This window comes from Tenrec ecaudatus, chromosome 1 (genome assembly GCF_050624435.1).
Source record: "Tenrec ecaudatus isolate mTenEca1 chromosome 1, mTenEca1.hap1, whole genome shotgun sequence".
NCBI lineage: Eukaryota > Metazoa > Chordata > Mammalia > Afrosoricida > Tenrecidae > Tenrec > Tenrec ecaudatus.
The window spans coordinates 76,354,405-76,376,178 of record NC_134530.1 but is presented as its reverse complement, the minus strand read 5'-3'; the positions used below and the strand labels follow the sequence as shown (position 1 = coordinate 76,376,178).

The 21,774-nt window shown below is 39.7% G+C and overlaps 1 protein-coding gene across 1 annotated transcript in view; it reads right to left on the bottom strand.

Annotated features, from left to right (window-relative positions):
- C1H1orf185 (chromosome 1 C1orf185 homolog) overlaps positions 1–21,774 on the bottom strand; it is a 44,810-nt gene that overhangs the window by 17,128 nt on the left and 5,908 nt on the right. The window contains exon 3 of the mRNA XM_075532563.1: positions 17,333–17,468. Coding sequence (XP_075388678.1) covers positions 17,333–17,468 — 136 coding nt within the window. The remainder of the gene's footprint in view (positions 1–17,332; positions 17,469–21,774) is intronic.

The window sequence follows — 21,774 nt, the reverse complement described above, 5'->3', positions numbered from 1 at the left end:
ACCGGGATCTCTCATACATTGCCAGTGGGAATGCAAAATGGTACAGCCATTGAAAATGATTCTGGGTAGTTTCTTTTAAAAAATTAATGTACCCCATATGAGGGCTGGAGGCACAGGGAATCCAGGGTGGATGATACCTTCAGGACCAAGGGTGTGAGGGGCGATGCTGGGAGAGTGGAGGGTGAGTGGATTGGAAAGGGGGAACTGATTACAGGGGTCCACATGTGACCTCCTCCCTGGGAGAGGGACAGCAGAGAAGGGGAGGAAGAGAGACTCCGGATAGGGCAAGATATGACAAAATAACGATGTATAAATTACCAAGGGCATATGAGGGAGGGGGGAGCGGGGAGGGAGGGGAAAAAAAAGAGGACCTGATGCAAAGGGCTTAAGTGGAGAGCAAATGCTTTGAGAATGATTGGGGCAAGGAATGTGCGGATGTGCTTTATACAATTGATGTATGTATATGTATGGATTGTGATAAGAGTTGTATGAGTCCCTAATAAAATGTAAAAAAAGAGAAGGAAAAAAAAAGAAAGAAAGAAAAGAAAATGATTAGGGCAAAGAATGTACAGAAGTGCTTTATACAATCGATGTATGTATATGTATGGACTGTGATAAGAGTTGTATGAGCCCCTAATAAAACGTTTAAAACAAAACAAATTAATGTACCCTTATAATATGTGCATTTGTATATATTTATTCTAGAGAAATAAAAACTTTTGTTCCTAAATGCTTATATTTGCACTAGTCATTCAGAAAAGGAGGTGGGAATTACAGGTTATTAATAAATAAAGGAGGGGGTTACAGGTTGATCCTTGTGATCAAGCCCCCTTTTCTTCCCCCACACTCCCCTAATCCACCTGGTATCTCTACTTTCATTGTTGGCCCTGAAGGGTTTATCTATCCTAGGTTCCCTGTGTTGCAGGCTCTTATCTGTAGCAGTGTGCATGCTCTGGTCTAATCCAATTTGTAAAGTAGAACTGAGGTCATGATAGTGGCAGGAAGGAAGCACCAAAGAGCTAGAGGAAAGTTGTGTGTTTCATTAGGGCTATACTGTACCCTGAATGGCTCATCTCTTCCCTGTGGCCCATCTGTGAGGGGATGTCCAATTGTTTAGAGATGGGCATTAGGTCTCCACTCCATGTCCCTCCCTCCACCTCCCATTCACATTGGTATGATTTTGTTCTGGGCCTTAGATGCCTGATACTTGATCCCATCGACACCTCATGATCACACAGGCTGGTGTGCTTCTTTCATGTGGGCTTTGTTGCTTCTTAGCTAGATGGCCACTTATTTATCCTCAAGCCTTTAAGACCCCAGATGCTATACCTTTTGATAGCTGGGTACCATTGGCTTCCTTCACAACATTTGTTTATGCATCCATTTTGTCTTCAGAGATAGTATTGGGAACTAAGATTGTTAGACCTAAATGTTCATGTGTTGAGGGAGTACTTGAGTTGAGGCCCAATGTCCATCTGCAACATTAATTCTTTTTTTTTAACAATTTATTGGGGCTCATACAATTCTTATCACAGTTCATACATATACATACATCAATTGTATAAAGCACATCTGTACAGTCTTTGCCCTAATCATTTTTTCTCTTTTCTTTTTTTTACATTTTATTAGGGACTCATACAACTCTTATCACTATCCATACATATACATACATCAATTGTATAAAGCACATCCATACATTCCCTGCCCCAATCATTCTCAAGGCATTTGCTCTCCACTTAAGCCCCTTGCATCAGGTCCTCTTTTTTTTTCTCCTCCCTCCCCTTTCCCCCCTCCCTCATGTGCCCTTGGTAATTTATACCTCGTTATTTTGTCATATCTTGCCCTATCCGGAGTCTCCCTTCCCCCCTTCTCTGCTGTCCCTCTCCCAGAGAAGAGGTCACATGTGGATCCTTGTAATCAGTTCCCCCCATTAATTCTTAATATATAGATATGAGTGCATAGTTCTATTCCCCTCTTATTATATATATTTGCATATGTACATCCCTGTATTTAGATCTCAAAGGAGAATTTTTTTCAACTTCTCAGAAAACTCACCACCATTGAGTCAATTTTGACTCGTATTTATTACCCAAGATACTAATTTTTTTAAGGGAAAAAAAATCACAGATTGAATTTTGTCGACATTAAGATATTCTACTTATCAAATGATAATATTATAAAAATGCATAATCAAGACACAGCCTGAGGGAAAATCACATATATATCTGACAATGAACTGGCGTTACATGAAGCAGTCCTGTAAGTTACTAATTTTAAAAAAAGATTAAAAATCGACAACCAACTTGGATAAATCACAAAAAAATATATGCCAAAGGAATAAAGACATGAAAAGCTATTCAGTATCCCTTAGTCATCAGGGAAATGCAAGTTAAAAGCCTATTGAAATTACATACCATGTCCATTCAAATTACTATAATTAACTATACTAATAATACCAGTAGGAGTCCTGGTGGCGTAGTGGGTTACACATTGGTCAGCAATTTGAAATTACCAGCTACTCAGTGGGAGAGAGATGAGGCTTTCTAGTCTCCAAAAAAGATTTGTAGTCTTTTATGTAATACCTTATCATTTGATTTTCCTTTTAATCCATTTAAAAATTGTTTCAGTTTTTAACATTTTATGTTTTCTTTTTGATTGAGGTTTCTCTAGTTTGATCTAGTCATTGTTGTTTGCTTCCTATTTGTATTTTCTATGACTTTCTGTGTTTGAAATGCAGGATAGGTAGACCTATAGTGACAGTAAGTGGATTGATAATTGTCTAGGGACATGGCAGGGAAGGGTGGTGGGGTGGAGAGGGGAATGATTTGATAACAATTGCACAAATCTTAATATGATTGAAAATTAAATTGTCTGATAGGTGAGGAGCATATGCCAGTACAACTATTTAAAAAAAACTATTTTATTTTAGTCTTGGAAACCCACAGCAGCAAATTTTTACTGTCCCATAAGGTTGCTATGAGTTGGAAATGGTAGTGAGTTAGGTTTGTAATAATATCAAATGTTGATAAGGATGTGGAGTGTGATGGAATGAATTATGCTGCGCTCCCCCCCCCTTTACTCCGCAAATATATGTTGAAATCTAATCTTTGTACTTGCAAATATGTTCCTATTTGAAAATAGAGGTTTTCTATTAATGTTATGTTAATGGGGTCATGCCAGGAAAAGGTGGGTTCTAAACCTACTCACTTCTGAGGTCGAAAAAGAGAAGAATAAGCACAGCGACCACGAAGAGAGGGAAGCGATCATATTAAAACAGATTCCCCGCCACATCCACAAGTTGAGGAACTCCAAGGATTGCTGAAGTTGCAAAAATTGAATTCGATAAAGAAGGGCCGTACCCTCAAGAGCCATTCAGAAGTCTCGTCTCCATAACTAAGACAGTATATGTCTCTTCTTCAAGGCCACCACTTGTGACGTTTTTGTCATGGCAGCACGAGGTAACAAAGACATGGAGCAATTAGAACTCTCACTTATGGTTGCAACTTGGTGCAACTACTTTGGAAACCTGTTTGGCAGTTGCTCATAAAATCACACATATATCTACTCCAGCTCCCACGGTTTCATGTTCAAATGTTGGCCCAAGAGAAACAATGTATGTTCACAAAAAGTCTTGTATAGGAATGCTTCCAAAACTCAAAATAAATAAATAAATACACAAACTCACTGCCATCAGGTAGATTCCGACTCATCGTAACCCCATAGAACATGCCCCTGGGGTTTTCAAGACTAACTTTATGGGAGTAGAAACCTTTTCTTTCCTGGCAGTTTCCTGGCAGCTGGTAGTTTCAAACTGCTGATCTTGCTGTCAGCAGCTATTATGCATAACACACTGCTCCACCAGGGGTCCTTATGAGTGCTTAGAACTCCTTGTTTATAATAGCCCTTCTCTGAAAACAATCCAAGTGCCCATCAGCAAGAGAATGAATACACAAATTACTGTATAGTATTTTTCTACTTAGCATGCTAAATAAAATACTACTTAGCAATGGATAGCAATGGAAACAATAAAAGTTCCAATACAGTTATAGGTTGTGTTTAAAAAGTTATACTAACAGAAAGAAGGCAGCCATGGGAGCTGCGTATTGTATGATTCCATTGATATAACATTTCAGAACAAGTTAAAGCAAAACCATGTTGCTAGAAACCAGAAAGTGCATTTTTGGGATGAGAAGGGGAACTGACTGGAAAGGGACATGAGGGAACTTTCTAGATAATAAAAATGTTACTCAGCTTTGGGTGTTGGTTAATTGAGTATACAATTGTCAGTGCTCGTTGAGTAGAAAATGTAGGGTCTTCACATGCAATTGTTGATGATTACATACCAATGAAATATTTTTAAAAATACTTTTCACTTAATTTAACTTTTTAAACTTAATCAATTTACCTCAATAATATTCTTCCCCCCAAATAAAAATTTTTAACTTCAGTCTGATCATGAGAAAACGTTAGATAAATTCAAATAAAAGGGCATTTTACAAAACACATGACTAGACATGACCAGCACAGCTCAAACTATAAAGGTCAGGTAAAACAAGAGCAGACAGATGCTGTCTGGTCACAGGTCAGAGAAGATTAAGTGGATGTAATGATTAAACACAATGTGGTATCTAGGATTAGCACACTAGTGTAAATACTGGTGGAATCTGAATAAAGACTGTATTTCATTTAATATAATATTGATAGTAATACCAATAGTAGTACCAATATTGATTTGTTAGTTTTGATCAATGTATCACAAAAATTTAAGATTTTAATATTAGGGGAGACTGAATGAAGAATATATAATATTGTGTATTTTTATAATTTCTACATTTAGGTAAACCTAAAATTATTCCAAAATAAAATTCTACTTAAAAATCACATTACAAAAATATAAAGATATATTTTTTCAGTAGTAAGAGCTAATGTAAAATATGTAAGGCATTCACAAAGAGAATTATAATGCTTTATTGAAAAATGTTAAGAATGGCATGTACAAATTCAAAAGCAAATAAAATTAATAGATTAGAAGATTTAATATTGTAAATGATTGGCTTTCCCCACATTGATCTAATAACAGTAAAAAAATCAAACCAAACCCATGGCAGTCATATCAATTCTGATTCACAGGACCTTCTAGGGTAGAATAGGACATTTACAAGGCTGTAAAAGTGGACTTTCACATCTTTCTCCCATGAATTGGCTGGTGGGTTCAAACCTCTGACCTTCAGTTATCAACTACATTTAACGACTGGACTACCATGGCTCCTTGTTAAATTAATGATGCAGTGCAATTGCTCTTAACATCCCTAATAAATGCTATTGGACATGGATAAATGTAAGGAAAAAATGTTTCCCTACTTCGAACAAACACAAAAATTAATTCTTGATGGATTAAAGACCTATGTTGACAAAATAATGAAACCCTTAAAGACAACATAGAAAAAAAAGGCAACATAGAAGAGTATCTTTATGATCAGAATAGGGAAATAAATAATAAATTATAAAGGAAAAGACTGAAATACTAAGTTACTTTACATTTTTTTTAATGTGTTTGTCTGCCTGGTGGGGTTTGATCAAATGCAATGTAGCTAAAAGGAATTATTGAGAGCCGAATGAAGGTCAAACATGATAGTGGGACAGGAGGAAAGTAAAAGGAAATAGAGGAAAGAACTAGGAGGCAAAAGACATTTATAGAGGTATAAATATAGGCATATATATGAATATATATATCAATAGGGATCTAGGTCTTTGTACATATCTTTATATGTTAAGTATCAAGGTAGCAGATGGGCATTGGGTCTCTACTCAAGTCCTCCCTGAATGCAAGATTACTTTGTTCTAACAGCCTGGCATTTTGTCACTTTCTCACCAGGATCACTGAAGTGAAAATGTGTGCATAAACAAATGTGGTGAGGAAAGCTGATGGTGCAGAGCTATCAAAAGATATAACTTCTGGGGTCTTAAAGGCTTGAAGTTAAACAAGCAGCCATCTAGCTCAGAAGCAACAAAGCCCACATGGAAGAAGCACACCAGCCTATGTGATCATGAGGTGTCAACAGGATCAGGTATCAGGCCTCAGAAGACCCCAAACAATCAAATCAATGCAAAGGAGATGGGTCAGAGTGGAGACTCAAAGCCCATCTGTAGACAATTGGACATCCCCTCACAGAAAAGTCACAAGGAAGCGATGAGCCAGCCAGTGTGCAGTTTAACACTGATGAAATACAACATTCCTTTAGTTCTTTAAAGCTTTCTCCCTCCCACGAGCATGACCCCAGTTCTATCTTACAAATCCAGTTAGACTGGATGGAGCATATATACTGGTGCAGGTAAGAGCTCTCAACACAAGGAATCCAGGACAGATAACCCCCTCAGGACAATAATGAGAGTAGCTATGCCATGCAAGTAGGGAGGAGGTGGAGAAGGAGGGGGAGAAAGTGGGAACCAATCACAATGATTGACATATAACAACCCTCCATCCCAGGGGGATGAACAGTAGAAACACGGGTGAGGGAAGACAGCAGATGGTGCAAGATATGAAAATGATAATAATTTATAATTTATCAAGGGTCACAAGGGTAAGAGGGTGGGGGGAGGGAAAAAGAGGAGCCTGATACAAAAGGTTCAAGTAGAAAGAAAATATTTTGAAAATGATGTCAACGTAGGTACAAATGTACTTGATACCATTGATTTATGGATTGTTCTAATAGCTGTAAGACACCCCCCCAATAAAATGGTTTATTAAAAAAAACAACAGTATAAACAGTTTAAAAGTAAAAGGAATGAATGAAGATAATGAAATTAACAAAATTGACAAGGATTAGTTTCCAGAATAAATAATATTTTTGAAACAGTAACTAAAGCAATCTAATTAAAAAAGGAATATTTCAACAGGCATTTCACATGAGGAAATCATAAATGGCCACTGGCCTTTAAAAAAGATAATCTCATTTGTTAGAAGAAAAATACAAATCAAAACCACAGTGAGATACTATCAGATTTGCAAATCTTGAAAATATCAGTTTTTGGTGCCTTTAAGATATTTGAAAATAACAGTATTTGTTGAATATATGGAGCAATCTCTGAGCAATTTTGCACCTCTTGGGGGAAGACAGATTGATACAGCTACTTTTGAAAATGATTTTTAATTATCTAATAATGTCGAAGCATGTCAACCTTTAACTCAGCAATTTCTCTGTCAGGTATATGCTTTTTAAAAAGGTCTCTAAAGAAACAAATGAAAACAATCTAAAGGCCCATAATGTAGAATGAAACATATTCATATAATGGAAAATCATATAACAATGAAGATCAGAAACTATGGCTATATGCATCATCCACCTAGGTGAATTTCAGGAACATAATATTAAGCAAAAAAGTAGAATGTAGTAAATGTGGGACCCAAAACATAAAATTAATTAATTCCAGAACATACAACAGTTCTGATCAATGATTTAAAAAATATATATACAAATCTGGCTAGACCAGAGCATGTACACTGGTACAGATAAGAGCTCTCCACACACGGAATAAAGGACAAAAAAAGCCCGCAGGAACAATAATGGGAGTAGCAATACCATGGGGGAGGGGTAAGGTGGAGGGAAGAAAGGGGAGCAGATCACAATGATCTCCACCCCTAAACCCATCCCAGGGAGACAGCAGACAGTGCAAGATATGAAAATAATAATAATTTATAATTTATCAAGGGTCCATGAGGGTGTGAGGGTGGGGGAGGGAGGGAAAAAAGAGGAGCTGGTACCAAGGGCTCAAGTAGAAAGAAAATGTTTTGAAAATATGATGGCAACACATGTATAAATATGCTTGATAAACAATTGATGTATGGGATTGTTTTAAGAGCTGTAAGTGCCCCCAATAAAATAATTTATAAAATAATTTTTTAAAAGGAAATGATTAATTGCAATTATAGGCCAGTAGTCCCTTCAGTGAGAGTTGAGGACAGAGAAAATTAGAGACATTCTATTTCTTATTATAGGCAGTGAGTGTACAAATATCTCATTTATTATTTTTTAATTGCGTGTACACATTCTTTCCAATTTACACCGTGTTTTTAAAAATCATTTTATTGGGGGCTCATAAAACTCTTATCAAAGTCCATACATACATCTATAGTGTCAAGCACATTTGTACTTTTGTTGCCATCATCGTTTTCAAAACGTTTGCCTTCTACTTGAGCCCTTGGTATCAGTTCCTCATTTTTTTTCTCTCCCTCCCCGCCCCCTACCATGGACCGTTGATGATTTATAAATTACTATTATTTTGTCATGTCTTACACTGTCCAACGTCTCCCTTCACCTACTTTTCTGTTGTTCCTCCCCCAGGGAGAGGGTTATATGTAGATCATTGTGATCGGTTCCCCCTTTCTACCCCACCTTCCCCTTTACCCTCCTGGTATTACTACTCTCTTTATTGATCCCAAAGGGTTTCTCTGTCCTGGATTCCCTGTATTTCCAATTCTTATCTGTACTAGTGTACATCCTCTGGTCCAGTTGGATTTGTAAGGTAGAATTGGGATCATAATAGTGGGGGTTGGGGGGCAGGGGGAGAAAGCATTAAAGAACTAGAGGAAAGTTGTATGTTTCATTGATGCTACAGTGCACCGTGACTGGCTCGTCTCCTCCCCACAACCCTTCTGTAAGGGGATGTCCAGTGGTCTATAAATGGGCTTTGGGTCTCCACTTTGCACTCCGCCTCATTCACAATGATATGATCTTTTGTTCTTTAATGCCTGATACCTGATCCCATCGACACCTCGTGATCACACAAGCTGGTGTGCTTCTTCCATGTGGGTTTTGTTGCTTCTCAGCTAGATGTCTGCTTATTTATCTTTAAGCCCTTAAGACCCCAGACACTACATCTTTTGATAGCTAGGCACCATCAGCTTTCTTCACCACATTTGCTTATGAACCGCTTTGTCTTCAGTGATCTTGTTGGGAAGGTGAGCATCATGGAATGCCAGTTTAATAGAACAAAGTGTTCTTGCATTGAGGGAGTACTTGAGTAGAGGCCCAATGTCCAATACTAAACCTATACATATATGCACATAGATCTATTCACCCATCATCATATATAAATATATTTACATATGTATATGCCTGTATTTAGACCTCTATAAATGCCCTTTGCCTCCTAGCTCTTTCCTCTATTTCCTTTTACTTTCCCCTTGTCTCACTATCATGCTCTGCCTTCATTTGGGTTTCAGTAATTCCTCTTGGTTACATTACCCTTGATCAAGTCCTACCAGGCCTTCTACACCCTCCTCGCCCTTGATTTTGGATCACTTGTTGTTCCCTTGTCCCTGGCTGGGTTTGTTAACACCCACTTCCTTTCCCCCACCTTCCCCCTCCCATGCCCCTCCTGGAACCCTCGGTCCCATTATTTTCCCCTCCATGTTGTTTATCCCACCTATCCTATCTAGATAGACCTGCAGAGATAATAATATGCACAAGAAACAAGGCAGGCAAAACAAAACAGCAAAAGAAAAGAAGAAAAAACAACAACAAAATCCAATGACAAAAAAAAGAAAAGTAAATAGTTCAAGTTCTGTTTGCTGACTTTTAGGAGTGTTTTCCGCTCAAAAACAATTAAAATGGAGTCCTAGTTCTTTCTTAAGCCATTTTTTTTCTTTTTCAACTTTTTTTTCCTCTTCAGCTAAGACAGCAGAAGAGATCATTTGTTGTGCTCATTACATTGAGCCACAACAGAGAGCAGAACTAGTCCAGAATGCCATAGGCCTGGGGCAAAGGATGAAATATGCACTGGTTCGGTGTGAGCAAGGTTGCCTCTCGGGTGCTCGCAGTGAATTGAATGGAGCACTTCATGGTGTTTAGTAGAACCTGTATATAACCAAGAGACAGTCATTTAAACAAAGGAGGATATACTGTGGTTGTTAGGTGCCATGGTTCAGCTCTGATTCTTAGTGACTCCTGGTACAATAGAATGACCAACTGCCTGATAAGGCAACATTCTCATAATTGCTATACATGAGCCTGCTGCTGCAGCCACGGTGTCGTTCCATCTTGTTGTGGGTCTTCCTCTTTGACACTGATCCTCTGCTTTACCAAGCATTAATCTTTCCTCATCCCGTGCCCAAAGTGTATGAGTTAAAGTCCTGCTACCTTTGCTTCCAAGGAGCACACTGGCTACTTCCTCCAAGTCAGATGTTTGATTGTGGTTCTAGCAGTCTGTGGTGCTTCAAATTCAAGTGCATCCATTCTTCTCCTCTTGTCCTTATTCACTGTCAAATTTTCTCATGAATATCAATACATACTAATCCTTCTGTCAGGCACACCTTAGTTCTCAAAGTGACATATTTGAACTTTAAATAGTTCAGGTGCAGCAAATTTGCCCAGTGCAATACTTCCTTTGATTTCTTGACTGCTACTGCAATGAGAATTTGTCTTGGACTAGGTAAAATGAAATCCTTGACAAAATCAACAATTTCTCCATTTATCGTGATGTTTTCTATTGATAATTTTAAGGAATTTTTCTTTCTTTACATTGAGCTCTGGTGGCATGGTGGGTTATCAGGTGGACAGCTAACTGAAAAGTCAGCAGTTTCAACCCCCTAGTTGCTCCATAGGAGAAAAGGAAGGTTTTCTACTCACATAAAAATTTGTAGTCTCAAAATGAGTGCATAAGCAAATGTGGTGAAGAAAACTGATGGTGCCTGACTATCAAAAGATATAGCATCTAGGGTCTTAAAGGCTTGAAGATAAATAAGTTGCTATCTAGCTGAGAAGCAACAAAGCCCACATGGAGGAAGGACACCACCCTGGGTGATCATGAGGTGTCGATAGGATCAGGTATCAGACATCAAAGACCCAAAACAAAACAAACAAAAATCATATCCATGGGAATGAGGGGGAGAGCATAGTGGAGACCCAAAGCTCATCAGTAGTCAATTGGACACTCCCCTGTCAACAGCCACAAGGAAGAGAAGAGCCAATCAACTGATGAAACACACAACCTTACTCTAGTTCTTTAATGCTTTATTTGCATGTGATATTATAAAATTGTTTGATATCTCCCTATTCTGTTGGGTCACCTTTCTTTGCAAAGAGTACAAATATTATTTTTTTGCAGCTGGGTGATCAATTAGCTGTCTTCCAGTTTCTTGGCATAGACTGGGAATATTTTCAACACTGCATCACTTTGTGAAAACATTCTCATTGGTATTCCTGAAGGCTTGCTTTTTGCTAATGACTTCAATGTAGCTTGGACTTCTTCCTGTATCTTCTTCTATCATTTTTGATGTTTCCTCCATCATTCAGTACAATGGGCTCTAGCATAAGAACAAATGTGAGGATGTCTCAGGGACCAGGTCATGTTTCATTCTGTTGTGCATAAGTCATCATGGCTTGGAGTCATCTTAATGACATCTAACAGCAGCAATAACAACATCACTCAATATTTTGCCTGCAGAATTCCTAAATATTTGAACCTGAAGCAATTCTTCAAGTTTAAAATATTCTGTGTCTGCTTTTCCATTTCATTTCTCAACTCTGGGTCTTTGCACATTTCATTATAATACTTTGTCTTCTTGAACTGCCCTTTGAAGTGTTGTGTTTAGCTCTTTTGCTTCATCATTCCTTCCATTTGCTTTAACTACACTGTGATCAGGAACAAATGTCAGAGTCTTTTCTGACATTCACTTTGATATTTCTTTCTTAACTGTCTTTTTAATGACCCTTTGCTTTCTTCATGTTTGATATTCTTGTCAACTCATCTGGTGTTCTGTCCTTAGTGTCCAATGCATCACATCTGTCTTTGAGATGGTCTCTAAGTTCAGGTGGGATAGACTCAATGTCATATTTTGGCTCCTGTGAACTTGTTTTAATTTAAGTTTAATTTGCTTTAAATTAAGCTTCAACTTAAGTTTGCATATTGTCAATTGCAAACTTGTTCCTTAGTTGGCCACTTGGCCTAGTTTCGGCTGATAATATTGAGTTACTCCATCTTCTCATGACAGATGTAATCAATGTGATCCTTATGTACTCCATCTGGTGAGATGCACATGTGTATTCTTGTGTATTCCATCTGGTGAGATGAACATGTATAGATGCCACTTACAGTGTTGAAAAAAGATATTTGTAATGAAGAAATTATTGGTCTCCCAAAGTTCTATCCTGCAACCCCCAGCTTTGTTTCTACCACTAGGGTGTGGTTTTCCAACTGCTAATCCTTCTACAATTTTCCATTTTTGCATTCTAACTGCCAGTGATTATCAATGCGTCTTGCTTGTGTTTCAGACGGTTTAATCAATTTCAGACTGAACAATTTGATATAATCCTTTCATTTCCTCATCACTGACTTTAATGGGTGGTGTTCAAATTTGAATGATAGTTATATTAACTAGTTTTCCTTGTAGGCATATAGACACTATCCTATCACATACAATGTTGTACTTAAAGATGGATTTTGAAGTATTCCTTTTTTTATGATGACTGGTATACCATTTAGTTTGAATTTGTCATTCCCAGCATTATAAACCATATTAATTAGTGATTCAAAGTGTCTAATACTATTAGTTCACTCCAACTCACCAATGTCTAGGATATTGGTTTATACGTGTTCCATTTCCTTTTTGACAACTGCAATTGTTCTAGAATCATATTTCATATATTCCACATTCCAAATACCACTTACTGTCAAGTCAACTCCAATTCACGGTGAATCCGTGTCTGTTACAGTACAACTGTGCTCCAGAGGGTTTTTTTTTTTAATTTAAAGATCATTTTATTGGGGGCTCTTGCAACTCGATAGACGAGTGGATTAGCAAACTTTGGCACATACACACAATGGAGTATTATGCAGCACTAAAAAGCATCGATGAGCACATGAAACACGTTATTTCATGGGAAGAGCTGGAAGGAATTATGTTAAGCGAGGTAAGCCAGACCCAAAGGGACAGGTACAACATGAGTCCCCTGAGGTAAGTACAATCAGCATGACAGAAATGGGGCATTAATCCACCCAAGGGGAGGGTATGGCTTATATCTCCACAGGGAAAGTGGGACCAGACTTCAACCCAGTGTCGCAAGGTGTGAATGCAATATCCCGGCGTGGAGGACGGAACCGGTGGAGAGGTCTGGGAGGCTGGCCCCAGCACCATAAATTAAGTGGATTCCTGCCCCTCCCCCGAAAAGAACTTGTTCCAAAGGACGACATTGACCCTGCAGCTATGGGAGATGGACATATTTGATCAGAGCACATGGGAGCAGATGAAGGGGCAGGAGGAGAGAGTGGAGCACAGCCTGGCCCACCAGGCCGTGATGATGATGTTCCTGAGTAGAGCAGCCAGTCCACAGAGAGAACAACATGGCTGGCCCTACTATGAGACATGATGCCCCTCAGTGACTAAGGGCGATACAGGGGACAGCACCAGAGACACAGTGTGGGAATTGCACCTGACCTGATCCCACCACACCGAGGCAAATCACTGGGGGAGTGCAGCGGAACAGCAAGGGAATGGAGTGGCAAGGTCCCCAGGGAATGCTGAAAGTGGACTTTGGGGCCAGGGCGTGGTGCCCCAACAGACTGGACTGGAAAACGCTCCTAAGGGCCAGCAAAGATCCCTGAACTAACTACAAGCTTTTCTCTTGTGAACTGTTTTGTTCTGTTCTTTGTCAGTGGTTTGTTTTTGTTGTTTTGTTGTCTGGTTGTATACTGTTGCTTTGTGTTCCTCTGTATAGTTTTCGTGCATGTTAGTGACTCCACAGGTCTGTCTGAATAGGACAGGCTGGATGAACTATCTGGATGAAAAACAACGGGACCGACAGTTCCGGGGGGACTTGGGGTGGGGGGTAGGGGGGGTAAGGAAGTGGTGTTAACAAACCCAGGGACAAGGGAAAAACATGGGACCCCAAAGGGTAGAGAAGGGGGAGTGGCAGGCCTGGTGGGAAATGATCAAGGGTAAGGTTGCTTAGAGAAGAGGTATACTCTAGCCCAGGTGGCGATGAAGCATGGTAGTAGGGCAGGAGGAAGGTCAAGGGAGATGGAGGAAAGAGCTAGGAGTCAAAGGGCATTCATGGAGGTCTAGACAAAAACATGTACATACAAATATATATAGGAGGTTGGGGAAATAGATCTTTGTGTCGATATTTATAGGTCAAGTATTAAGGTGGCGGAAGGACCTTGGGCCTCTACTCAAACACTCCCTCTATGCATGAGTACCTTCTTTTATTAAATTGGAACTCTATGATGCTCACTCTCCCGACACAACGGCTGGAGCCAAAGTGGGTGAACAAGTAAATGTGGTGAAGAAAGCTGATGGTGCCCGGCTATCAAAAGAGATAGTGACTGGGGTCTTAAAGGCTTGAAGATAAACAAGCGGCCATCTAGCTCAGAAGCAACAAAGTCCACATGGAAGAACACACCAGCCTGTGTGATCGAGTGGTCCCAAAGGGATCAGTTACCAGGCATCAAAGAACAAAAAATCATATCATTGACTGCACACCTCCATGATAGGATCGCTGAAGACAAATGGGTGCACAAGCAAATGTGGTGAAGAAAGCTGATGGTGCCCGGCTATCAAAAGAGATAGTGTCTGGGGTCTTAAAGGCTTGAAGGTGAACAAGCGGCCATCTCGCTCAGAAACAAATAAGCCCACATGGAAGAAGCACACCGGCCAGTGCGATCACGAGGTGCCCAAGGGACCAGATATAAGGCATCATGCAAAAAAAAAAAGATATAAGTGTGTGTATGTATGTGTATATATGTGTATATGTATATATGTATGTGTATATATATATTATATTAAATGAAGGGGGAAGTGCAGAGTGGAGACCCAAGGCCCAAGTGTCGGCCAATGGAGATCCCCTCATAGAGGGGCTTAGGAGAGGAGATGGGTTAATTAGGGTGTGAGGTAGTATCGATGAAGAACACAGCTTTCCCCCAGATCCTGGATGCTTCCTCCCCCCAACTACCATGATCCGAATTCTACCTTGCAGGGCTGGATAGGACAGAGGCTGTACACTGGTACATATGAGGGTTGGAGGTACAGGGAATCCAGGGTGGATGATACCTTCAGGACCAAGGGCGTGAGGGACGATGCTGAGAGAGTGGAGGGTGAGTGGGTTGGAAAGGGGGAACTGATGAAAAGGATCCACATGTGACCTCTTCCCTGGGAGAGGGACAGCAGAGAAGGGGGGAAGGGAGACCCCGAATAGGGCAAGATATGACAAAATAACGAGGTATAAATTACCAAGGGCATATGAGGGAGGGGGGAAAGGGGAGGGAGGGGGGGAAAAAAAGAGGACCTTATGCAAGGGGCTTAAGTGGAGAGCAAATGCCTTGAGAATGATTAGGGCAACCAATGTACGGATGTGCTTTATACAATTGATGTATGTATATGTATGGATTGTGATAAGAGTGGTATGAGCCCCTAATAAAATATTTTAAAAAAACAAACAAAAAAAAAATTCATACATCAATTGTATCAGACATATTTGTACATATATTGCCATCTTTCTTTTCTAGACATTTACTTTCTTTTTTAAAAAATTTTTAAACATTGCATTAGGGACTCATACAACTCTATCACAATTCATACATATACATACATCAATTGTATAAAGCACATCTGTACATTCTTTGCCCTAATCATTTTCAAAGCATTTGCTCTCCACTTAAGCCCTTTGCATCAAGTCCTCATTTTTCCCCTCCCTCCCCACTTCCCCCTCCCTCATGAGCCCTTGATAATTTATAAATTATTATTTTGTCATATCTTGCCCTATCCGGCGTCTCCCTTCACCCCCTTTTCTGTTGTTCACCCCCCAGGGAGGAGGTCACATGTAGATCCTTGTAATTGGTTCCCTCTTTCCAACGCACTCACCCTCTACCCTCCCAGTATCTCCCCTCACACCCCTGGTTCTGAAGGTATCTTCCACCCTGGATTCCCTGTGCCTCCAGCTCCTATCTGCACCAGTGTACAACCTCTGCTCTATCCAGGCTTGCAAGGTAGAATTTGGATCATGGTAGTTGGTGGGGGTGGGGGGCAGAGAGGGAGGAAGCATTTAGGAACTGGAGGAAAGCTGTATTCTTCATTGGTGCTACGTCGCACCCTGACACAACTCCTCCTCTAGACCCCTCTGTTTTTAATGGGTGATTTTTCAGAAGTAGAATGCCAGGTCTTTCTTCTGAGGCACCTCTGGTGGATTCAATCTTCTGATCTTTTGGTTCACAGCTGAGAGTTTGCATTACCCAAGGATCCCCTTCTCTGTAAGGCCTTCCTCCATTTACATTCCCTGGTCTACACTTAGAGCCCTGGTGGCATAGGGTACTGTACCCCATGTTAGATTTCTATCCAGAAGCTCTACAATTCAAACCCACCAGCTGCTTCTTGGGAAAATGGTGGACATGATGTTTGATAAAGTGAAAGAAAGGCTTTCTGTTTCTTTACAGTTCTACAGGCTCAAGTTTCTGTAACGTTCTACAGGCTCAAAAGTCCACAAGAGAAGTTCTACCTGTTGATACGTTCCCTATGACCTGGAATCCACTCGGTGGCAATCAGCTTTGTGTGTTAGTGGATGGCTAACTACTGTCAGTAGTTTGAACGTCCCTGGTGTTCCTCGGGAAAAATATGAGGCTTTCCACTCCTATAAAGATTTACAGCCTTGAAAACCCACAGGAGAGGTTCTACCCTGTTCTTTAGGGTTGTTATGAGTTGGCATTAACTTGTTGGTAGTAGGTGAGAGCCTAAATTAGCATTACCATATATGAGATATTAATAGATGTTTGTTTAGCAAGTTAACGAGCAAAGAATTAAGTATTCAAGATGTATAAGAAACTGACAGTTTATCTATTAATGATATAATATCATTAAACCGATTTTTCGCTTATTTATCCATATCCTGGGTTAAAATTTCTACTGGTTTTTATCTTGTTTAATTTGTTCACTCAACACTGTTTTGACACTTATCATATAATAAGTTATTATTACCTCTCCCACTTGTATACTACACAAGTTCCTTGAGAGAAGGGACCGTATTTCCTACCCCCCATAGGGAGGCACAGAGCCTGGCATATAATCAAGCCTTAATAAATCTTTAATGAATTGATTAAATAGTTTGAATAACTCCAATCTCTCTCCTCTGACACATATGACAGTTTTTTTTCACTTTTCCATAACACATTTGCTCATTATATTTTGCTCACATCTTCATCCTAAAATAAGACCACAATGGGGAACACTGGCTTTAAGACTAGATATATAGAGACATTATGGTTTTCAAACTTAAAAACAATGTTAATGTGACATGGTGTTAAAAGAAATTCTCTAAAAATATTGCTGTGGAATATTAATCCTTACCTGTGATTGGAAGCATCCAGTATGAAAATTTCGTGAAATAAAAATACAATGAGAACTAGAATTAGTCTTTGCCTTGGGTGGTCTTTGGCTGCATCTTTCATCAGTTGATTTTAATTTGGAATTTTGAAATATTTCTCTGAAAAATATTTTATAAAGAGTATTATTAAACACAAATTAGAATGTAAACCAGTTAAGTTACTCTATTTTTCAATATTTATATATAAAAGCTTAAAAATAATGATACATTAGCACATAATTCTTAAACATAAGGATATATTACCACATAATTCTTCTTAAAAGTGAAATTCAACTTTTATACATCCTTCCCAAATGGTAACTGATTTTATTATGACTATCTCATTCATAAAATATAAATTAGGCTACTTCTTATGTAGGATTAATTTTTCCAGTTAGGAGATTAATCAGGAGTCTTTGATATCCTTTCTGGTTGTAAAGTAATAGTTGGTAATAATGTTAATTAGCTTCTTCATAAATTTGCTGTTCATGGTTGAGGAATGAAAAGAAATGAAATGCAATAGTCAATCTTGCCATTAAATAATTTCTGGCAAAAGGTGGGAGGAAACAGAATTGAGTCTGATGATTTACAATGGAGTAATATTTGTGATTTTTAATTAACCATGTAACCAAAGACATGAGAGAGGGGTACAAATAATGAAGCAGCAAGTAAATCTCAGCTGGATAAAGACAGATAGTTGGGTATAAGGGAACATAGTTTCAAAAGGCCATTTTAAAATTAAGTATTTAAAACATTATGTACATTGCCATTTCTTTTTCACAGGTGCTAGCAAGCTTCCAAGGTATTTTAGGAAATTATACTATGTCGCTTAGTGAAGTGTTAAGAATTAGGATTCATTCATTCAATTCACTTAAATAATTGACTGAGTCTGTACTCTGTGCAGGGTTACAGTCACTGCCTTCATGGGGCTTCTATGTTAAGAAGGAAGACAAACATTGAGATAATAATCACAAGCAAGTGAAAATGTGCAATTGTGCAACATATAGAAAAGTTGGCTGGTATTAGATGAGTACGTAACAAAGGGAACCAACCTGGTTGGAGAGGGCAGGGAAGGCTTTCCTATGGCTGAAGAAGTAGCAGTAGTGATTGGTCAGAGTGCGGTTTAGAAGGGAAGCTGTGAGAGGAAGAGGGTTTTAAACAAAAAGCACAGCAGAGTCAACGGCTTGGTGGCCAGAGTAAGACAATGTAGCAGAAGCACAGAAAAAAATAGAAGAGAGTGGAGCTTAAATTGGGAAGTATAGAGGGGTAGATTATACAGGAGTTCATAAGTCGTGTTGTTTAATCTTTTTTCTAAACACAAGAAGATCTTTAAATATCTAATGGTGGTAGGATGAAGAAACATGTTGTGATCAGATTTGGCCTTGGAGTATGTCTGGTGGAATTGAAGAGAAAAGATTAAATGAAAATAGGACATCAGTTAGACCTACTACTGTGGTAGTTTATGGAAGATGATGATTAGGGTGGTGGCAAGTGTAATGGAGATAAATGAATGTATTTAAACAATTTATGTGATAAAATTAATAGAATTTAGTGATGTTTTAAATTTGGTGGGAATAGGAAAGATATGAAGAAATATCAAGCTTTGGAATAGAACTTTCCTTGACCCCCACATTCTCCTCCAACTACTGTTTTTTTAAATCAATTCCTTCTCTCTCACTTTCTCTCTCTCTCTCTCTCTCTCTCTCTCTCTCTCTCTCTCTCTCTCTCTCACACACACACACACACACACACACACACACACACACATCTCTGGAAAGAGATAGCTATGCCTATTTCCATTTTCTAACCTCTGTATTCCTATCAAAGGTAAATTTCTGAATCTACCACTTCATCAAAGCTGCTCATCAAGGTCACCAGTGATCGCGATAGTGTAAAAATTTTTTATAGCGTCTGGGGACTTAAAGGCTTGAAAGCAAACAAGCGGCCATCTAGCCCAGAAGCAACTGAGCCCACACAGAAGCAGCACACCAACATAGGTGACCATGAAGGACAGAGGAGACCAGGTCTCCAACAACAAAGGTGGGGTGGTGGTGAGAATCACATCACCGTGAAAGAGGGGGAGTGCATGATGGGGACCCAATGCCCACCTGTAGAGAGCTGAACACCCCCTCCAGAGGGGTAGTGAGGAGGAGATGGGCCACTCAGGGTTCAGTGTAACAACAATGAAACTCAAAACCTTCCTCTAGTTCCTGAATGCTTCCTCCCCTTCCAATCATCATGACCCCAATCCTACCTTGCCTTGCGGACCTGGTTGTACCAGAGGATGTACAGCGGTGCAGTGGGGATCTGGAGGCACAGGGAATCTAGGACAGACGAACCCCTCAACACCAGCGGTGGGAGTGGCGACACCAGGAGGGAAGGGCATGTAGAAAGGGAGAACCGATCTCGGAGATCTATGTGTAACCTCCTCTCTGGGAGATTGGCAAGGGGGAGGCGGGTGAGGGGAGACGCCGGGGAGTGTAAAATAAGATATAATAATTATTTATAAACTATCAAGGGACCAGGGGTGGGATCGGGGAGGGAGGGGGATGGGGGGAAAAAAAGGGAAACCGAGCTGATTCCAGGAACCCAAGTGGAAGGTGAATTATGAGAGTGACGAGTGTAACGAATGTATAAGGGTGCTTTGCTCAATTGATGTATGTACAGATTGTGATAAGAGCCTTATGAGCCCCAATAAAAAGATTTTAAAAAAATGATTAGGGCAAAGAATGTACGGATGTGCTTTATACAATTGATGTATGTATATGTATATATATGGATTGCGATAAGAGTTGTATGAGCCCCTAATAAAATGTAAAAAAAAAATAAATTAAAAAAAATCACTTCCCTATTGTTATTCTTCTCAACTTTTTAAGCATCTTCAACATAACTGGATACCACCTCCTTCTTGAAACATTTTCGAGCTGTTGCTTCCTTGACACCACACCTTTCTGCCTTTTCTTCTTCTCAAGACTGTTGATTCTTCCTCTTCTGCTAGATTTCTGGAGGCTCGAGGGCTGAAGGGCATGTTGCAGGCTCTTTGCCTTTCTTTCAACAATGCTCCCTGAGCAGTCCCATCCAGTCTGATAAAGTTACCGAAGACCCACTGCCAGTCAGTAGATTCTGACTCACAGTGACCCTATAGGACAGAGTAGAACTGCCCCCATAACAGCTTCCAAGGCTGTCAATATTTACAGAAGTAGACCGCCACTGTATTCCCTCAAGTGGATTCAAAAGGTCAACATTTTGGCTAGCAGTCAAGTGCTTTAAGCAGTGTCATCAGCTTTCCTTCCTATGCTGCTAGGTTCCCTCTAAATATTGATAAACTACATCTCCAGTCCAGAGTTCTCTCCTAAACACCATGCATGCATCTCCCACGACATCTGACACTTCCAAGTGCTCTGGTGGTGTAGTGGTGCAGCATTGAGCTGCGGTCTGAAGACAGCAGTTGGAAACTGCCTGCCACTCTGCAGAAGAGAGATCGGGCTTTTTGACTCCAGTAAAGAGTTACAGCCTCAGAATTGCACAGGGGCAGTTCTACCATGTCCATAAGGTTACTGTGAGTCGGCATTGACTTACAGGCTGAGTTTGGGGAGGGGTTGTTGGTGTAAGAGCATTGGATCTGAATGTCTTTTAAACCTACATCCAAGCCATAACTCTTCATTTATCACAACTCCTTCGATTTGTTCCATCCCTCAATTGGCCCTTAGTTTCAGTTAATGGCACTACGAGCTACCCAGTTGCTTAGGTAGTTACCTAGATGTTATCATTACTTCACCCTTTCACTTTTGTTTCTTCTCTCATTCAATTTATCAAGACGCCTTTTTATCTTCCTCTCTTCCATACTATCCAAGTCATCATCACCTCTCACCTGAGCTATGTAACAGTCTCTTAATTTAGCTGTTTTCACTCTCTTCAAAAAACAAACCACCAAACCACTGTCAGGGCATCAATTCTGACTCATGACAACCCTAAAGGACAGGTAGAACTGGCCCCCTTGGCTTGCTGAGACTGTAATTCTTTACAGGAGTAGAAAGCCTCATCTTTGTCCCATGGAGCACCTGGGGGTTTCTAAATAAGGACCCTGAGAATCGCAGCCCAAAGCATAACCATTACACTACCAGGGCTCCTTTACAATTTCTTACCCCATTGCACTTCGGCCATCAGAAATATTGTTTAAAATATAAGGCAGAGCTTCCTATATTGTTTGTGGACGTGTAAAATGGCACATCCACATGGGAAACTATTTGACAAACTTTGATAAAGTTCATCATATGGTCTAGCAATTGCAGGTTTTTACTGAAGAGAATTCAAAGTATGTGCACAAAAGGCTTATACAAAAAATATTTATAACAGCCTTTTCCTGAAGAGCTAAAAACTGAAAATGACTCAAATATCCCTTTACAGGCTAACCGTATCCATAAGC